Here is a 16,333-nt window from a genome sequence, read left to right as displayed (position 1 = left end):
AGTACAATGTCTTCCAAACAGAAGGCATTAAATGCTTGTTAAATTCATGATGATACCATATTTGTGATAAATGTTATTTAGTTATGTGCCGTTAGCTTATAAAAGAATAAAGAATTTGGAATAATGACTGAATTGGGAAAGACCCTTGGATTTGGAGAGTCATGTGAAAGCTTGGCACCCCACAAACTGACCTTGGAACATGTAAGAATATAGGCACAGAATTGTGGAGATTTTCTGGGTTCATATGAAAAAATACAATATATATTTCTGCTACCATATTTTTCCTCTTTGAAAATTCCCTATCAAAAACAAAACTAACAAATCAGGAACTGAAATATAACCTCCAACATCATTCCCATCCAACCGGTTTATCTAGTTTCAGGATCACATAAACTACACCATATTCTGTGGAAGTATCACAGAAGATGGTTAGGGACTACTTTATACACTTTCAGTTTACATGAGAGTTGCCATGATAAAGAGCAGAGGTTCTTATCCCGAGGTCCATGAACTCTTTTTTTTTTTTTTGGCCAGAAGGGAGTGGATAATCTGTACTTGGTTTCCTTTTCAATAATATACATTTTAAAGCATTCTGAGATGAGATGTCTAGGTTTCAACAGACTGTAAAAGTTGGGAAAGAGAGTGGAATCCATGACACACAAAAAAAAGGTTTAAGGACACCTGGGATAAAAAGTTAATAAACTATTTACATTATTTCATATAAAGAGATCTTTAAAAAGGAAGAAAAAGGGAGGCAGAAGGGTAGCTCAGTGGATTGAAAGCCAGGCCTAGAGATGGGAAGTCCTGGGTTCAAATCTGGCCTCAGACACTTCCTAGCTGTGTGACCCTGGACCATCACTTAATCCCCATTGCCTGACCACTGCTCTTCTGCCTTGGAACCAATACACAGTATCGATGTCAAGACAGAAGGTAAGAGGTTTAAAAAAAAAAAGGAAGAAAAGGACACATATATACAAAAATATTTATAGTACTTTTTTTGATGTGGCAAAGAATTGGAAACTAAAGGGATGTCCATTAACTGGGGACTGGCTAAATAAATTGTGGTATATGAATGTAATGGAATACTTTATTATACTCTAAAATGTGACGAAGGGGATGTTTTAAAATGAAAGACAATTTATATGGACTAATACAGAATGAAGTGAACAGAACTACAAGCACAATGTATACAATAACAATATTGTAAAAACAAACAACTTCAAAAGACAAGAATTTTGATCAATGCAATGACCGACCCCAATTCCAGAGAAATCATGATAAATCATACTACCCACCTCCTAACAGAGGGGATAGACCCAGGGTATAGACCAAGACATTTTTTAGACATGGCTAATGTAGTAATTAGTTTTGCTTCATGTGAATATTTGTTATAAAAGTTTTGTTTTCCTTCAGGTTTTCAATTTAGGGGGAAAGGATGAAAAGGAGAAAAGGTAGATTTTCATTCATTGAAAAAATAAGCAAAAAATGAAACAAAACAAAAAGTAAAATTAAATTAAGTTTTTAAAAAAGAAATTGTAGTATATAGGAAAAAACAGCATTCTTGGGAGTCAATTCAAACTCTGCCTCAAACACTAGCCTTATCAATTTAGAACTGTGCCATAGCACTGCTGGGTTTATACCCCAAAGAGATAATAAGGGAAAAGACTTGTACAAGAATATTCATAGCTGTACTCTTTGTGGTGGCAAAAAATTGGAAAACGAGGGGATGCCCTTCAATTGGGGAATGGCTGAACAAATTGTGGTATCTGTTGGTGATGGAATACTATTGTGCTCAAAGGAATAATGAACTGGAGGAATTCCATGTGAACTGGAACACCCGCCAGGAATTGATGCAGAATGAAAGGAGCAGAACCACGAGAACATTATACACAGAGACTGACACACTGTGGCATAATTGAATGTAATGGACTTCTCTACTAGCAGCAATGCAATGACCCAGGATAAATTTGAGGGATTTTGAGAAAGAGCTATCCACATCCTGAGAAAGAACTGTGGGAGTAGAAACACAGAAGAAAAACAACTACTTGATCACATGGGTTGATGGGGATATGATTGGGGATATAAACTCTAAATGAACACCCGAATGTAAATATTAATAATATGGAAATAGGTCTTGATCATGACACATGTAAAACCCCATGGAATTGCTCATTGGCCACGGGAGATAGGAGGGAGAAGGGGAGGGACAGAACATGAATCATGTAACCATGGAAAATATTATAAATTAAATAAAATTTAAAAAACAAAACACTAGCCTTGTGACCCCTGGGCAAATCACTTAACCCATTTCAATCTTTGGGAATCCTAAATGACTCCATCATTCTCCTTCCCTGTCCCCATTTTCAGCTACCTTTTCTGTGTTGTCTTTCCCCATTCAACTGTAAGCTCTTTGAGGGCAAATTGTCTGTTTCATTTTTTTATATCCCTAGCACTTAACAGTGCCTGGCATGAATATTTATTGACTAACTGACAAAAATATTCATAATATTTATCCCACCAATAGCTATGAGAATCAACTGAGATTATAGTGTTTCCCAAATGTTATGGTGAACTATCTTTTTTATTTTATTTGTTTTAAATGACATAAATATGCTACTTATTTTTAATAGTCATTATTTTTATTATGTCCAAACCTATGATTTCACTAGTTTAAGCAATTCCCTCTACTAATATAGACTGGCAATCATTCTGTAATATTTTTAGTAAGTTGCCTGGAACACCAAGAACTAGATGACATGCCCAGAATTATATATGTGTTTCAGAGGCAGAACTTCAACTTCTGTCTTCTTGACTTTAAGACCATCTCCCTCTCCACTATGTAATCCTGCCTTTCCAGACATTTTTCATCAATATGTCCATTTTTATAAATTCATAAATGCTGATAAAAACCATAAAAAAGACATCATATAATTCTTACTAAGATTCTCCCTCTTATAAGGTATCCCACAGAATTTTAGGCCTGAAAATACCATGAAAGTCTCTTCTAATCTAATCCCTTAATTTTTCAGTTGAGAAACCTACAGCCTATGGAGTGGTAATTACTTTCCTCAAGGTCACACAAGTTAATGGCTACTCTGAAATTAGACCTGATATCGCTGGTTCATTGGAATAAATGATTGTCTAGGAAAGTGTTTCCAGTGTAAAGTCTTTTCTTTGGAGTTTTATCAGTCATTTTAGCAGTAAACAAAAATATTAATCTATGGAGCTCCATATTGTTGGACATAAATCTAGAAGCCACTCCTACAGGCTCAATTCCCACTGAAATAGGCTGTAGAAATATATTATTTAATGGGCTTATTATTGAGTTAGTACCACAAGTAAAAGGAAAGATAGCAGCAGAAATATAAGTGGACAAAAAACTGTTATAAGAATCAGGAGGCCTGACTCCTGGCCCAGCTGTGTCAGCTCACTCTTCTGGCCTTCAGCTTCCTCAACCCAAAGAGGAGGGACTCAGCTCTAACATTCTGTAGTTGGGGTGTTGTAAATAAAAATTAAACTGGAGGAGATTTCTAAGAATTTATTAGTAAAGAGAAAGAAAGGGAGAAAGAAGGGTTTTCAGCCTTTCTAACTTTAGGTAAAAATCCAATCCTCTATTGCAGCTGGTGCCCAAACTGCTACTTATCAGAGATAGTCTGGTGAGATAAGAAAGGAGAGAGAGAGGTGCCAGTCTAGGGAGTGAGTGAGTTCAAGATGGAGAGCTCAGCTTCTCCACAATGGTTTTTTAAAAACTATAGCTCCTCCCCCTGGATCCTTCATTTGGCCTAAGGTTTGCCCTCCATAGGCCCTCACCATCCACACCCTCTAGAATGCCCAGGGAAATAGGAACACATGACTATTTCCTACTGGACTGAGTTACTGGGGTGAGTTGGATGGAGATACCCCTAATATTTATTTCACATTTACTTCACAAGTCAAGGAACAATTTTATTTATACCTTTAAAAATACAAAAAACAAAACCTTTTATATATTTTGATTCCTATGACTAGAGTAACTTTTGGCCATTTATTATTCCAGCTTTCAAAATGGTGTTCCTTGACCCATATATTCAAAAAAGTTATAGTAGCACTTTTAATGTATCAAAAACTAGAAACAGAGTAGGAAAATTCTCCATAAACTGGGGAATCACTATACAAATTATAATACATGAACATTATTGAATATTGTTAAGAGAATTTTTCTTAATTTCTCCCTTTTTCTCCTTAAGAGGCAAGGGAGAAAAAAGATTTCTGCATGAGATCCCCCCTGCTGTGCAGGCTGTCAGTTAGTGACAATTAGAAGGATGTGGCTGACTGTCAGTTGCAGCTGGCAGTTGGAAAGAGCTTTTTGTCTCTGGGTCCCCTGGGGAGAGGAGTGTGTGGCTCACTCTCTCTGGGACTGTGAGGAGACAGAAACGGATTAAGGCCTTAACAACCTTACTGATTTTATATTAGGTAGACAGATAGGTAGATAAGATAGTGGGTAAATCATTAGATAGTCAGAGTAGAAAAGTTAGGCCAGAACCTGACTTTAGCAGAAGCAAATGCCCTCAAAGGCAGATAGATTTAGGGTTTTCTAGAATATTTTACTTAGGATTGGGATCTTAGGTATAGTTATAAGCTATTAGAAGATTACTCTCACTTTCCTCCTTTCTATTTCCTATCTGTATTTTCCTAATAATAAACGAAGCGTTTTGTGTTTAAGAAACTAATCTCCTGACTTCTGTTCAAATTCCTACCCCCCCCAAATTTAATCCTTCGCAATATTATGCTATAAGAAATAACAAAAGGGAGGACCAGAGAACCCTGGGAGGACAGATATGAAATAATTCAAAGTGAAGTGAGAAGAACCAGAAGAACAATTTATACAATGACTCTACCTTTCCAAACGTAACTGTGAATGAAAGAGCATGATTAACTTAATGGTCAATCACAACTCCAGAAGACTAAAGATGAGTCATACTTTCTCACTCTTGGCAGAGATGTGATAAGACTAGAGGTACAGAAAGACATACATTTTCAAACATAGCAAATATGTAGATTTATTTGTATATTTGATTAGACTTATTTATTAGAAGGGAGAGAAGGTAAAAAATAATAACATACACACACAAAAAGAGATTCAATGAATTCTTTGTAAAAATAAACAGGTGAGTCAAAGAAAATTCACAAGGACAAACAAGAAGAGCAGTTTGGAACTACCATGTTAAATTTTAAATAGCAAAAAAAAAAAGCAAGAGTTAATGGAAATTTATAACCTCATGTGTCCTCTTTTCTGATCTTCTTTGTATGTAGCAACAGTAATACTTATTAATATGTTCAGAACAATAAAAAGAGAGATTTTAATAAAAGTATTCCTTCTACAAAGGAACAATTATTATTCATTATACCTACCCAAGCTTTTATATTAGGGGAAAATCAAGGTCCAGAATCCTGTTCACATAATCAAATGATGACAACAGGTTTTGGATCATAAAACAATTCACTTTTTGCACTTTCACAGAAAGTCAACAATGAACCTGTGGGCCCTTTATAAGTGGGAAACATAGCTACTTGGGTCCTAATGGCTGCAAAGCCAAAAAAGTTGGCAAAATTAAGGATATTTTTTAAAAAACTGTCTAATACAAAATAATAGCAATCCTTTCTGAAGAACAAAGAGAGTGAGTATCAAAGGTAATTAAATACAATTTATCTCACTGAAATACACATACATATATACACACACACACACACACACACACACACAGATGCCCCTATGCACCTTTACAAGTAATCAATGTTTCCTCATACAACCCTCTTTACCTGCAGCTCTCTGAAAGGCATCCACAGCATGTTCCAGCCCTGTTTGTGTCTGTCGGTTACTTCGGGTCCCAATTTGCGTATAGACAGCACCAATATTAAAAAGAATACTAGCTTTTTCCAGCAACAAATTCTGCTGGCTGACTGGAACTCCAGTTAAGGAATCATACCTATTTAAGAAATTTTAAGGATAAAGAAAACTTCATTTTGCTCCTGTTGAAAAGAAATTTATAACAATCCTTTACATGAAACTCAAAGATAGGTCCCACAAGCTATTATAGCTTTTGTTTACACACAAGAATAACAGAGTTGATTACATTGAATTCTACAATTACAAACATGGAAATGAAAAGAACTTTTAAAAGAAGAAGCTGAATGTGTTGTTGCTATAATAAACAAACTTGGCTTGGATAAGAGTTGAGAATATGTACCTTCTTCAATTTATTACAAAGGTATAGGGCTATAGGTGTGGAAAACTTAATATTATGAAATATAATTAGTATGTTCTGTGTTTTCCTGAACTATTTTTCTTTTCATCTTTCATTTAAAAATTTGGTTTAAGGGATAACTCACAGGGGAGGAAAGGGATATATTAAAAAATTAAGGCAACTTAAAAACAAAAGATATGAATTAAAATTAAAAAATTTTAAACCCTTACCATGTGTCTTAGAATCAATACTGGGTATTGGTTCTAAGGCAGAAGAGTGGTAAGGGTTAGGCAATGCGGGTTAAGTGATTTGTCCAGGGTCACACAGTTAGGAAGTGTCTGAGTCCAGATTTGAACCCAGGACCACCCATCTCTGGGTCTGACTCTCAATCCACTGAGCTAAGATTTTAAAATTTAAAAATAATAGCTACACAAATTCATTGTCTGGTCAAATCTAATTTCTTATTCCTTAGTATCTATCTAATGTCCTCAGAATTGTGAAAAAGCTTCTTCATTAAAACAACCTGTCCAGCCTAAAATAAGAATTTTTCTTTCTAAAGACACAATTTTCCTTAATTATAATGTCAGAATTAAGACAATTCCAGTTCTACTTTATGATGAGCAAATAGGCAATGGTTGTGAAATGCTCTGAGTTCTTTGGGATCTGCTGTGTAAATATTAAATAGTAGACATCTCTTTAGCTATCTTTCATAAGCTCAACTAGAAAATTGCTATAAAAAATGACAAAAGCAATGTGGCCAAATTATATAATTTTAAGATAAATAGGAATAAAAGAAAATTCACTTAAGTAGAGAAAAACGATGATAACTTACCATGTAAATAAAATTCCCATGTGCCTAGTGGGTGGAAAGAATCTGTTTTCAACAAAACCAAGCTGAATGAAATATGTTGTTAACAATTCAATACCAGCTTCATCTCGGCTAGGTGTGCGGCAAGCCTAAAGATATTTAGAAAAGGAATACTGAATTAAAGGCAAACAACCTATTACTAGAATCAGCTAACTGATCTAACACATAAAATCAAAACACACTATTCCTACAACTTCCCCTCATCCAACCTTAAGTACGCTTCTCATAATTTTTAGTTTGATATTTAGCTTAAGAAAGGTTTGTGGTTCCTACAATTTGTTTATCATAGGGGTACTGTGAATTGAAAACATAACACTTCTAGGAAAACAGAATATAGGTTATATCTGTGAAATCATTATTATTGTGAATTCTTGGGTGAAGAAATTCCAAATACAGGTTGGCACCTTCTTTTTAACTGATAGTTTTAGAGTGATCTAGAATACTAAGGTTAAGTGATTTACCCAGCTTCATCTAGTCAGTATGTATCAATGAACCCTTTCTTCCTTACTCTAAAGGCTCAGAAAAGAATCTAACACTTCCATTCCCTAATAAATGAGATAATTTGTGAGCAGACAATGTTTTCCAAATCTTAAAGCACTATAAAAATGCTACTATGATTATGATTATTCTATCCACTATGCTATGCTGCCTCTCAAAGTCATGATTAAAGCATATTATGGGGGCAGTCAGGTGGTTCAGTGGATAAAAATCCAGCACTGGAGACTGGAATTCAAATCTGGCCTCACATACTTTCAGCCTGCATGACTCTGGGAAAGTCACAATCCCAAATGCCTAGCCCTTACTACTCTTCTGCCTTGGAACGAATACTTAGTAACAATTCAAAGATGAAAGGAAAGGGTTTTTTAAAAATGTTTTTAAATAAAACATACTATGAAGAGCATATGCAAATCTAGTAACTATATTGAATCTCAGATGAAAACGTACTTGTCTTAAATCCATAAGATCTGCAATTTCATCTTCATATAAAGAACTATCTTCACTGTAATGTTCCAGAATAAAATCCTTTAAAGAAAAAGACAAACAGAAAACTTCAACATGTTATTTGAAAAACAATTCAGTGACCTAGGCATTAGTTATTATTATAAGTGCTCACAGATCTATTAAGATTTGTACATTTGTTACTTGACCTACTTTATAAAAGTTTGGCATAAGTTCATTAACTAGGAGGAGGTATTTTTATTTTTTCATTGGAACCTAAATTCCACCTAAAAGGTGGGAAAACACCTAAAAGGAATTGATGGAGTTGGTTTTACCATATGCCCAAAAAAGCAAAAAAATAATAGTTGATAGGAAATTCCTCATATTGCAGTATTCATGAGAAATATTTGACAAAAAACACTGTGAAAAATTCAGTTATAGTCTCTAAATCATACTAATGCATACATTGATATTTGATTACTTCGATAGAAAGGTGGAAATAAATGAGAATGATGAGAAATATATTGATAAGCATAGTTCAGGATGAAAAAATGCAAAGTCAAAGACCTGTAGACTCCATAAAGTAAACATTGCAAAAGAATTGGTAAGTGCCAGACATAGCAAAAGAAAATAGAATCACAATAAAACAAAAATTTATTATATTTTTATGGATAGGAAAAGATATTAAGGGGGGGAGAGTCTAACCCAAATAAGATATTTTTATATAATCATAATGCCCACTTATTAGGACATAGAATTAGTAAAAACAAAGAATAACAATAATGAGAAATAGCTATGGCAATTAATTTAAACAACTAATCTTCTGAATGATATGGAAGAACAAAAGTCAAGAAAATCATAGCAATCAATTAAAAAAAGTGAAGCTTTGGCCAGAAAAAAAAAGTGGTGAGATTTAGAACTATATTACAAAGCACTAGCATCAAAATGAATCTGCTACTATCTAAAAAATAGAGTGATGGAAGAGTGGAATAAATTAGGTACAGAATATATAGTAGTAAATGGACATAATAATCTAGTGTTTGATAAACTCAAAGATCCAAGTAGGGTGGAGGTGGGGGGGATATGTAATTTCCCCTATTTGATAAAAAAAAAAAACTGCTGGGAAAACTAGAATGTAGTTTGGCAGAAGCTAGGCACAGACCAATGTCTCATATTGTATCCCAAGATAAGGTTAAAATGAGCATGTGATTTAAACATAAAGAGTGATATCATAAGCAATTAGAAGAAATTTGAAAATAATGTGCCTGTTAGATACATGGCTAGGGGAACAGTTTATGACCAAACAAGGAATAAAAGAGATCACAGGAAGTAAAATGGATAATTTTTATTATATAAAATTTAAAAGCCTTTGCCAATAAAACCAAAATATGCAGCCAAAACTAGAAAGAAAGCAGAAAACAGAGGGGGAGATTTTATAGCAAGTTTCTCTGATAAAGGTCCCATTTCTCAAATACCTAGGGAACTGAGCAAAATTCATAAAAATAAGAGCTATTCTCCAACTGATAGTCAAAGGTTATGAATAGGCAGTTTTCAGAAGAAATCAAAGTTATTAACAGTCATGTGAAGATACTTTAAATCTTTATGTATTGGGAAAATGCAAATTAAAACAACTCTGAAGTATCACCTCACACCTATCCAAATGTTTACAGGATAGAGAGAGAAAATGATAAATGCTGGAGGTGTGGGGAAAATGCATTGTAGGTGGAATTGTGAACTGGTCCAACAAAGGGCTATAAAATTATGTATATGCCCTTTAGCCTAGCAATAACACAACAACATCTGTAACCCAAAGATATCAAAGAAAAAAGGAAAAGGACTTACACATTAAAAATATTTTAAATAGCTCTTTTTTTATATTAGTAAAGAACTGGAAATTGAGGGGATACCAGATCAGATGGAGAAATGGCTGAACAAGTTCTGGTATATGATCATGATAGAATACTATTGTGGAATGATGAAGAGGATGGTTTTAGAAAAACCTGGGAAGACATACAAACTGATGCAAAGGAGAATGTTCTCCACAATAAGACAATTCCAAAGGACTTATGATGAAAATGCTACCCACACCCAGAAAGAAAAATGATGTACTCTTAAGTGAAAAATTAGTCATACTTTTTGGTTGTTGGTTTTGGTTTTGGTTTGTTTTGCAAAATGGTTAACGTGGAAAAATTTTTACTTGATTTCACATGTATAATTGATATTATATTGTTTGCCTTACACTGAGTGGGGGGAAGGAGTGGAGACATGGAGAGAATTTATGTAAAATTTTTTAAAATGAATGATAAGGTATAATTTAAAAGGACTTCAGGAGATTTCTACTGCCTCTTCAAAAAAATACAAATTTTCTCCTAGGCACTTAGCCTTATAAAATTATTGGCAACTTACCTTTCTAGGCTGATTATTCATTGTTTCCCTTTGTATACACTGTTCCAAATGAATTGGCCTATTTGTTGTTCCCATTCACAGTACTCCATGCTATCCCCCCATTCCTGGAATACACTTCCCCCTTACCTCTGCCTTTTAGAAGCCTTGGAGCTCAGCTCAAATGCCACCCCCCTACAAGATACCTTTTTTGATCTCTCCAATTGTTAATATTCAAACCACCAGTACCCTCCAGAATGGTTTGGCCTTTATTTGTTCATATTTCATATTTTCTTGTTTGTGTGCATGCTGTTTTCTCACTCAGCAGACTGTCAGCACCTTTTCATCTCTTTATCCCATAGAGCCTGGTACATGACAGTCATTTAATAAATACTTGTTGAGTTGGACTGAAGTTCCTATTTGTTAAAATACAATTGATTCCATTTTTGTGATGCTATCTGGTGTTCCCTATGTCCAATGACTTTCTTAATAAGGAAATTATTCATGCAACACTAACCTGAGGCTTCTATAGTCTAAAGCCTGTGAACTGTTTCATATTCACAAAGCATTTTTCACCCTTGTAATGACAGAATTTGGAGAGTTTTGGTAGGATTTCTCTACCAACATTCCCCCAAAACAGATGTTAGTATAAACACTATAATTATCTTTATAGTAAGGTATTTTTCAAATGATTTTCTTGAGTACTACAATGGAAGATGACTGAGTGACTCAAGGAAGAGTGTTTTTTCACTTCTTCCTTAGGTTACTGGCTTGGAAGCAAAGAGACCTCTCTATAGGTAGGGTCATGGAGCTAAAGGAAAAGACACCATAGCAGCCTCAGCAGCTTATGGCAACTACGGAGGCGTAGTACTCAACAGCAACACAGAGAGATGGATGAACCCAAGAGGTTGACTGGAGCCAGCTCAACTGGCTTGAGAGCCAAATGTTCAATTTTCAGTAGAAAAAAAATCAGCAATATTGGATATCAGCAAATACTGCAAATCAGGTCTTGAGTCATTGTTTTGTTAGTTGTTTAGACTTAAAGCATTAATCATTTGTAGTAACTAAAAAGAGCATCATGTTGGGAGCAGCTGAGTGGCTCAGGGGATTGAGAGCCAGATCTAGAGACAACAGGTCCTAGATTCAAATCTAGCCTCAGACACTTTCTAGCTGTGGGACCCTAGGCAACTCACTTGCCTAGCCCTTATTGCTCTTCAGCCTTGGAACCAATATACAACACTGATTCTAAGACGGAAGATAAGGGTTTTTAAAAAAAAATGTGTCATATATACTTTTGGAGAGTTGTTAAAACATTTACCAGCATTTCCACCCCTAGATGAACCTATAGAAGCAGTGACAGCATATATAGATAGAGCAGCTAGTGATGGGAATATTGAACCTACACTTGCCAAAGATCAGAGGTCACCTGAGAAATTCAGACTGGGCTTCCCTATGAATGTTCTGAATTTGTAGCTTGCTACGTACTAGTTATCACTATTTTATTTTTTTTAAGTGCATGTTTAAAAAGAAAAATGTTTCTTGTTGCCTTTATATTTTGATAATACTAATTTCTTTGTTTGTCTTTCCAAGAAAACCTGCTAATAATCCTTCCACCTAACTGCAATGCTTTGTCTTCTAATTTTGTTTTAGTGAAAATTTCAAACTGCTATGATTTAGTTTCTCCAATAGAATGTCTATTTATTGTTCACCAAACAAAAATCTCACATTTAAAGTATTAATAGCTAAGAAAATCTTAATAAACTATTTTCTTTTTTTAAAAATCCACATTCTTAGAAGTCTTTGCCCCCTTTTGAATTTTTTATTTTTTTCCAATTACATATATTAACAAATTTCCACACGAATTTTCTAAAGTTATATGATCGAACTTGTCTCCCTCCCTCCCTGTACAAAGTAGGTCCTTTCCCCTTTTTCCACCCCCTCTCTTTTGCACCACACTGCCATTGTGACTTCACAAGTACAAGATGACTACAGAAAATTAAAGTCTATTTAGAAAAAATATTTTTTAGTTTTATAGATATCCATGACCAAAATATTCATTAATAGATTTTAAATTATTGTTGGTTAGTCTCTCCTCCTAAAATGGTCCTTTACCTGTTTGTACAAAAATATTTATAGCTGCTCTTTTTGTGTTGGCAAAAAATTGGTAACCAAAGGTATGTCCCTCCATTGGGGAATGGCTAAACAAATTGTGGAATATGATGGTGATGGAATACTATTGTGCTGTAAGGAATGATGAACAGGATGATTTCAGAAAGAGCAAGAAAAACCTACATGAACTGATGCAGAGTGAAACAAGCAGAACCAGATAATTATACACAATAAGTGCAATATTGTAAAACGATTAAACATGACAGACGTTACTAACAGTACAATGATCCAGGACAATTCTGAGGGACTTGTGAAAAAGAATGCTATCCACATCAAAAGAAAGAACTGTTAGTGTAGAAATGCAGATGGAACCATATGATTTATCACTTGTTTATTTGGGTATATGTTCTGGAATTTTGGTTCTATAAGATCATTGGTTTATAAAAATGAATAAAATGGAAATGTTTTGCATGATAATACATGTATAACCCAGACTGAATAGCTTATCGACAGGGAAGTAAAGAGGGAGATAATATGGATCATATGACTGGAAATCTTACATGGAAATTTGTTATTAAAATAAAAAATTTAAATGGTCCTCAAAAAATAGACAGTATGTTTCCAAGTCTATACTTGAAAACTTTTAAGCATGAAAGAACCTGCCAAAGCTAATGCTCCACAGGCGCAGTCTCTGAGAACCACCAATTCTTTGTCACAATGAGGTAAAGATGCTTATCCAAGGTCTCAAGGATAATGAATGCCAGAGGAGGGACTTGAACTCAAATCTTGATTTCAAATTCACTGTTCTATCCACCACATCACACTTCCTCTCTGATTACTCCAAGTAGTCAGTTATCTCAATCAGTCTGTTCCCTCTAAAAATTTAAACCACAATATCTATACCTATTACTTCCTAAGTAAATCTTGTCCACGGAAGAAATAAAACAAAAGTATATAACTTGTAATTCTACTGGCCGTAATCTCATAGAGCCCTTTAAAAATGCTGCTTAACGCTGCTATTGTTGATTTGTTCCTACTCATAAGTCTTAACAGTATTATAATCTCAATTCTTACAATATTATCATCCTCCACAACTCAACTCAAAAATAAATCTATAATTTATATAGAGCTGAGAATAGATTTTTAAAAGACTACAGCATAGGAAAGTTTATATAAGCTACTTCATGTTCTCACCTAAATCATTTGAAAAAAATAGAATAAAAAAACTTTTGTTCAACAAAATACATGTTAAAATTGGAAAGTGGTATATATTATTAGTTGTAATCACTATGACCAGTTTTATTTAAAATTTGTGTCTTTTTCCTTATTATCTCTTTGGGGTTGGGTCAAAGGGCAGTCTTTTATTTTATTTTTTTAAATATTAAACCCTTACTTTCCATCTTAGAATCAATACTAGATTGGTTCTAAGGTAGAAGAGTTGTAAGGGTTAGGCAATGGGGATGAAGTGACTTGCCCAGGGTCACACAGTTAGGAAATGTCTGAGACCAGATCTGAACCCAGGACCTCTCATCTCTAGGCCTGACTCTCAATCCATTGAGCCACCCAGCTGCCCCCTAGATGGTCTTTTAAAGCTTTTTGGATATAATTCCAAATTGCCCTTCAGAATGGTTGGTTTAATTCACAACTCCACCAGCAGTGTATTAGTGTCCCAATTTTGCCACATCCCCTCCAACATTTACTACTTTCCTTTGCTGCCATATTGGCAGTCTGCTGAGTGTGAGGTGGTATCTCATAGTCTTTTAATTTGCATTTCTCTAATCAGGAAGGATTTAGAACATGTTTTCATGTCCTTATTTATAGTTCTGATTTCTTCATCTGAGAACTGCCTATTCATATCCCTTGACCATTTGTCAATTAAGGGAATAGCTTGATTTTTTGTAAATTTGACTTAGTTCCTTATATATTTGGGAAATTAAACCTGTCACAGAGTTTTGTTATAAGAATGTTCTCCTAGTTTGTTGCTTTCCTTCTAATTTATAATTCTGGTTGCATTGGTTTTGCTTGTACAAAACCTTTTCAATTTGATGTAATAATCATTCATTTTACATTTTGTAATGTTCTCTGTCTCTTGCTTGGTCTTAAATTCCTTCCTTTCCCACAGATCTGACAGGTATACTATTTTATATTCACCTAATCTATTTGTGATTTCATTCCCTAAGTTTAAGTCATTTACCAATTTTGAATTTATCTTTACATAGGATATGAGATGCTGATCTAGACCTGAATTTTCCCTACTGTTTTCCAGTTTTTCAGCATTTTGTCAAATAGTGAGTTCTTGTCCTAAAAGCTGGGATCTTTGGGTTTACCAAACACTAACTTGCTTAGGTCATTTACTCCTAGTCTATTCCATTGACCTACCCTTCTGTCTCTTAGCCAATACCAAATTGCTTTGATGACCACTGCTTTATAGTACAATTTAAGATCTGGTACTTCTAGGCCCCTATCCTTCACTTTTTTTTTCATTATTTCCCTTGATATTCTTGTTCTTCTTGATCATTCTTCCAGATGAACGTTGTTATAATTATTTCTAATTCTATAAAAAAGATTTTTGGTGATTTTTGGGATTTTGGGAATTTGGGATTATTTATTCATTTAAAAGTTTTTTATTCTATTATTTATTTAGAATATCTTCCCATGGTTCAGAACATGATTCATGTTCTTTCCCTCCCCTCCCAGAGCTGACAAGTAATTCCACTGGATTATACATGTATCATTGTTCAAAACCTATTTCCATATTATTAATATCTGCAGTAGAATAATCACTGAAATTCAAAATCCCCAGTCATATATCCATTGAACCACATGATCAATTGTATGTTTTTCTTCTGCATTTCTATTCCCACAGTTCTTTATCTAGATGTGGATAGCATTCTTTCTCATAAGTCCCTCAAAGTGTGATTTTAAATGGATTTTCTCTTTCTAACTCCTGCTGCTGAGTTTTGTTGTAAATATATAGAAATGCTGACTATTTATGTGGTAATTTTTAAAACTACAATTAGTTTTTTAATAATCTAGTATTAAGTCAATCTACCATTTTTACATTTTTCTCCACTTTAATGAGATGCCATTCATTCTAAATTTCTCTGGGTCTAATATTTTACTTCAAATTCTCAGGAGACCTTAAATAACCACTTTTCTTTAGTTTGGAATATGTTCCTTGAAATCTAGATTTGCTTTAACTCTTAACAGGAATCACAGACTGGGTCAAGTTGGGGAATTAAAAAGAGAGATTATAGGTTATATTCCAGAAGGAATAGGGACAAGGCTGACATTGCTAGTAAAAAGAACAATCAAATGCAGCTGGCATAGAGGACATAAACAGTTTTGGATTCAGGAAGACCTGTTTCAAGTCCTGCTTGACATTGTAGGTATCTAATCATGGGCAAGTAATATTTCATTTAAATGCCCCCAAATAACTCTCTAAGTCAATAAACAGCAGATGAGTTGCCAATCTATTATAGTGGGAAAATTTTCTACACTTGGGACTTTGCCCACATTGATGAAATCACAAATCCAAACTTTACTTCATATTCTGTCTAGACCACCTCTCCAAAAAAAAAGAGAGAAATAAAAGTGCAAGAATATACAATTTTTTTTTTTTAAACCCTTACCTTCCATCTTGGAGTCAATACTGTGTATTGGCTCCAAGGCAGAAGAGTGGTAAGGGCTAGGCAATGGGGGTCAAGTGACTTGCCCAGGGTCACACAGCTGGGAAGTGTCTGAGGCCAGATTTGAACCTAGGACCTCCCGTCTCTAGGGCTAGCTCTCAATCCACTGAGCTACCCAGCTG

General features: G+C 34.4%; 1 protein-coding gene across 2 annotated transcripts in view; it reads right to left on the bottom strand.

Annotated features, from left to right (window-relative positions):
* Positions 1 to 16,333, bottom strand: part of RHPN2 (rhophilin Rho GTPase binding protein 2) — a 113,871-nt gene that overhangs the window by 14,182 nt on the left and 83,356 nt on the right. For both annotated transcript variants that reach the window (XM_016433452.2, XM_007474775.3), the window contains 3 exons: positions 8,038 to 8,115; positions 7,057 to 7,181; positions 5,800 to 5,966 (listed from right to left, as the gene is read on the bottom strand). In XM_016433452.2, coding sequence (XP_016288938.1) covers positions 5,800 to 5,966; positions 7,057 to 7,181; positions 8,038 to 8,115 — 370 coding nt within the window. The remainder of the gene's footprint in view (positions 1 to 5,799; positions 5,967 to 7,056; positions 7,182 to 8,037; positions 8,116 to 16,333) is intronic.

The sequence above is a fragment of the Monodelphis domestica genome, chromosome 1 (assembly GCF_027887165.1).
Source record: "Monodelphis domestica isolate mMonDom1 chromosome 1, mMonDom1.pri, whole genome shotgun sequence".
NCBI lineage: Eukaryota > Metazoa > Chordata > Mammalia > Didelphimorphia > Didelphidae > Monodelphis > Monodelphis domestica.
The sequence above is the reverse complement of the archived record's forward strand: the minus strand, read 5'-3'. Positions and strand labels throughout refer to the sequence as shown.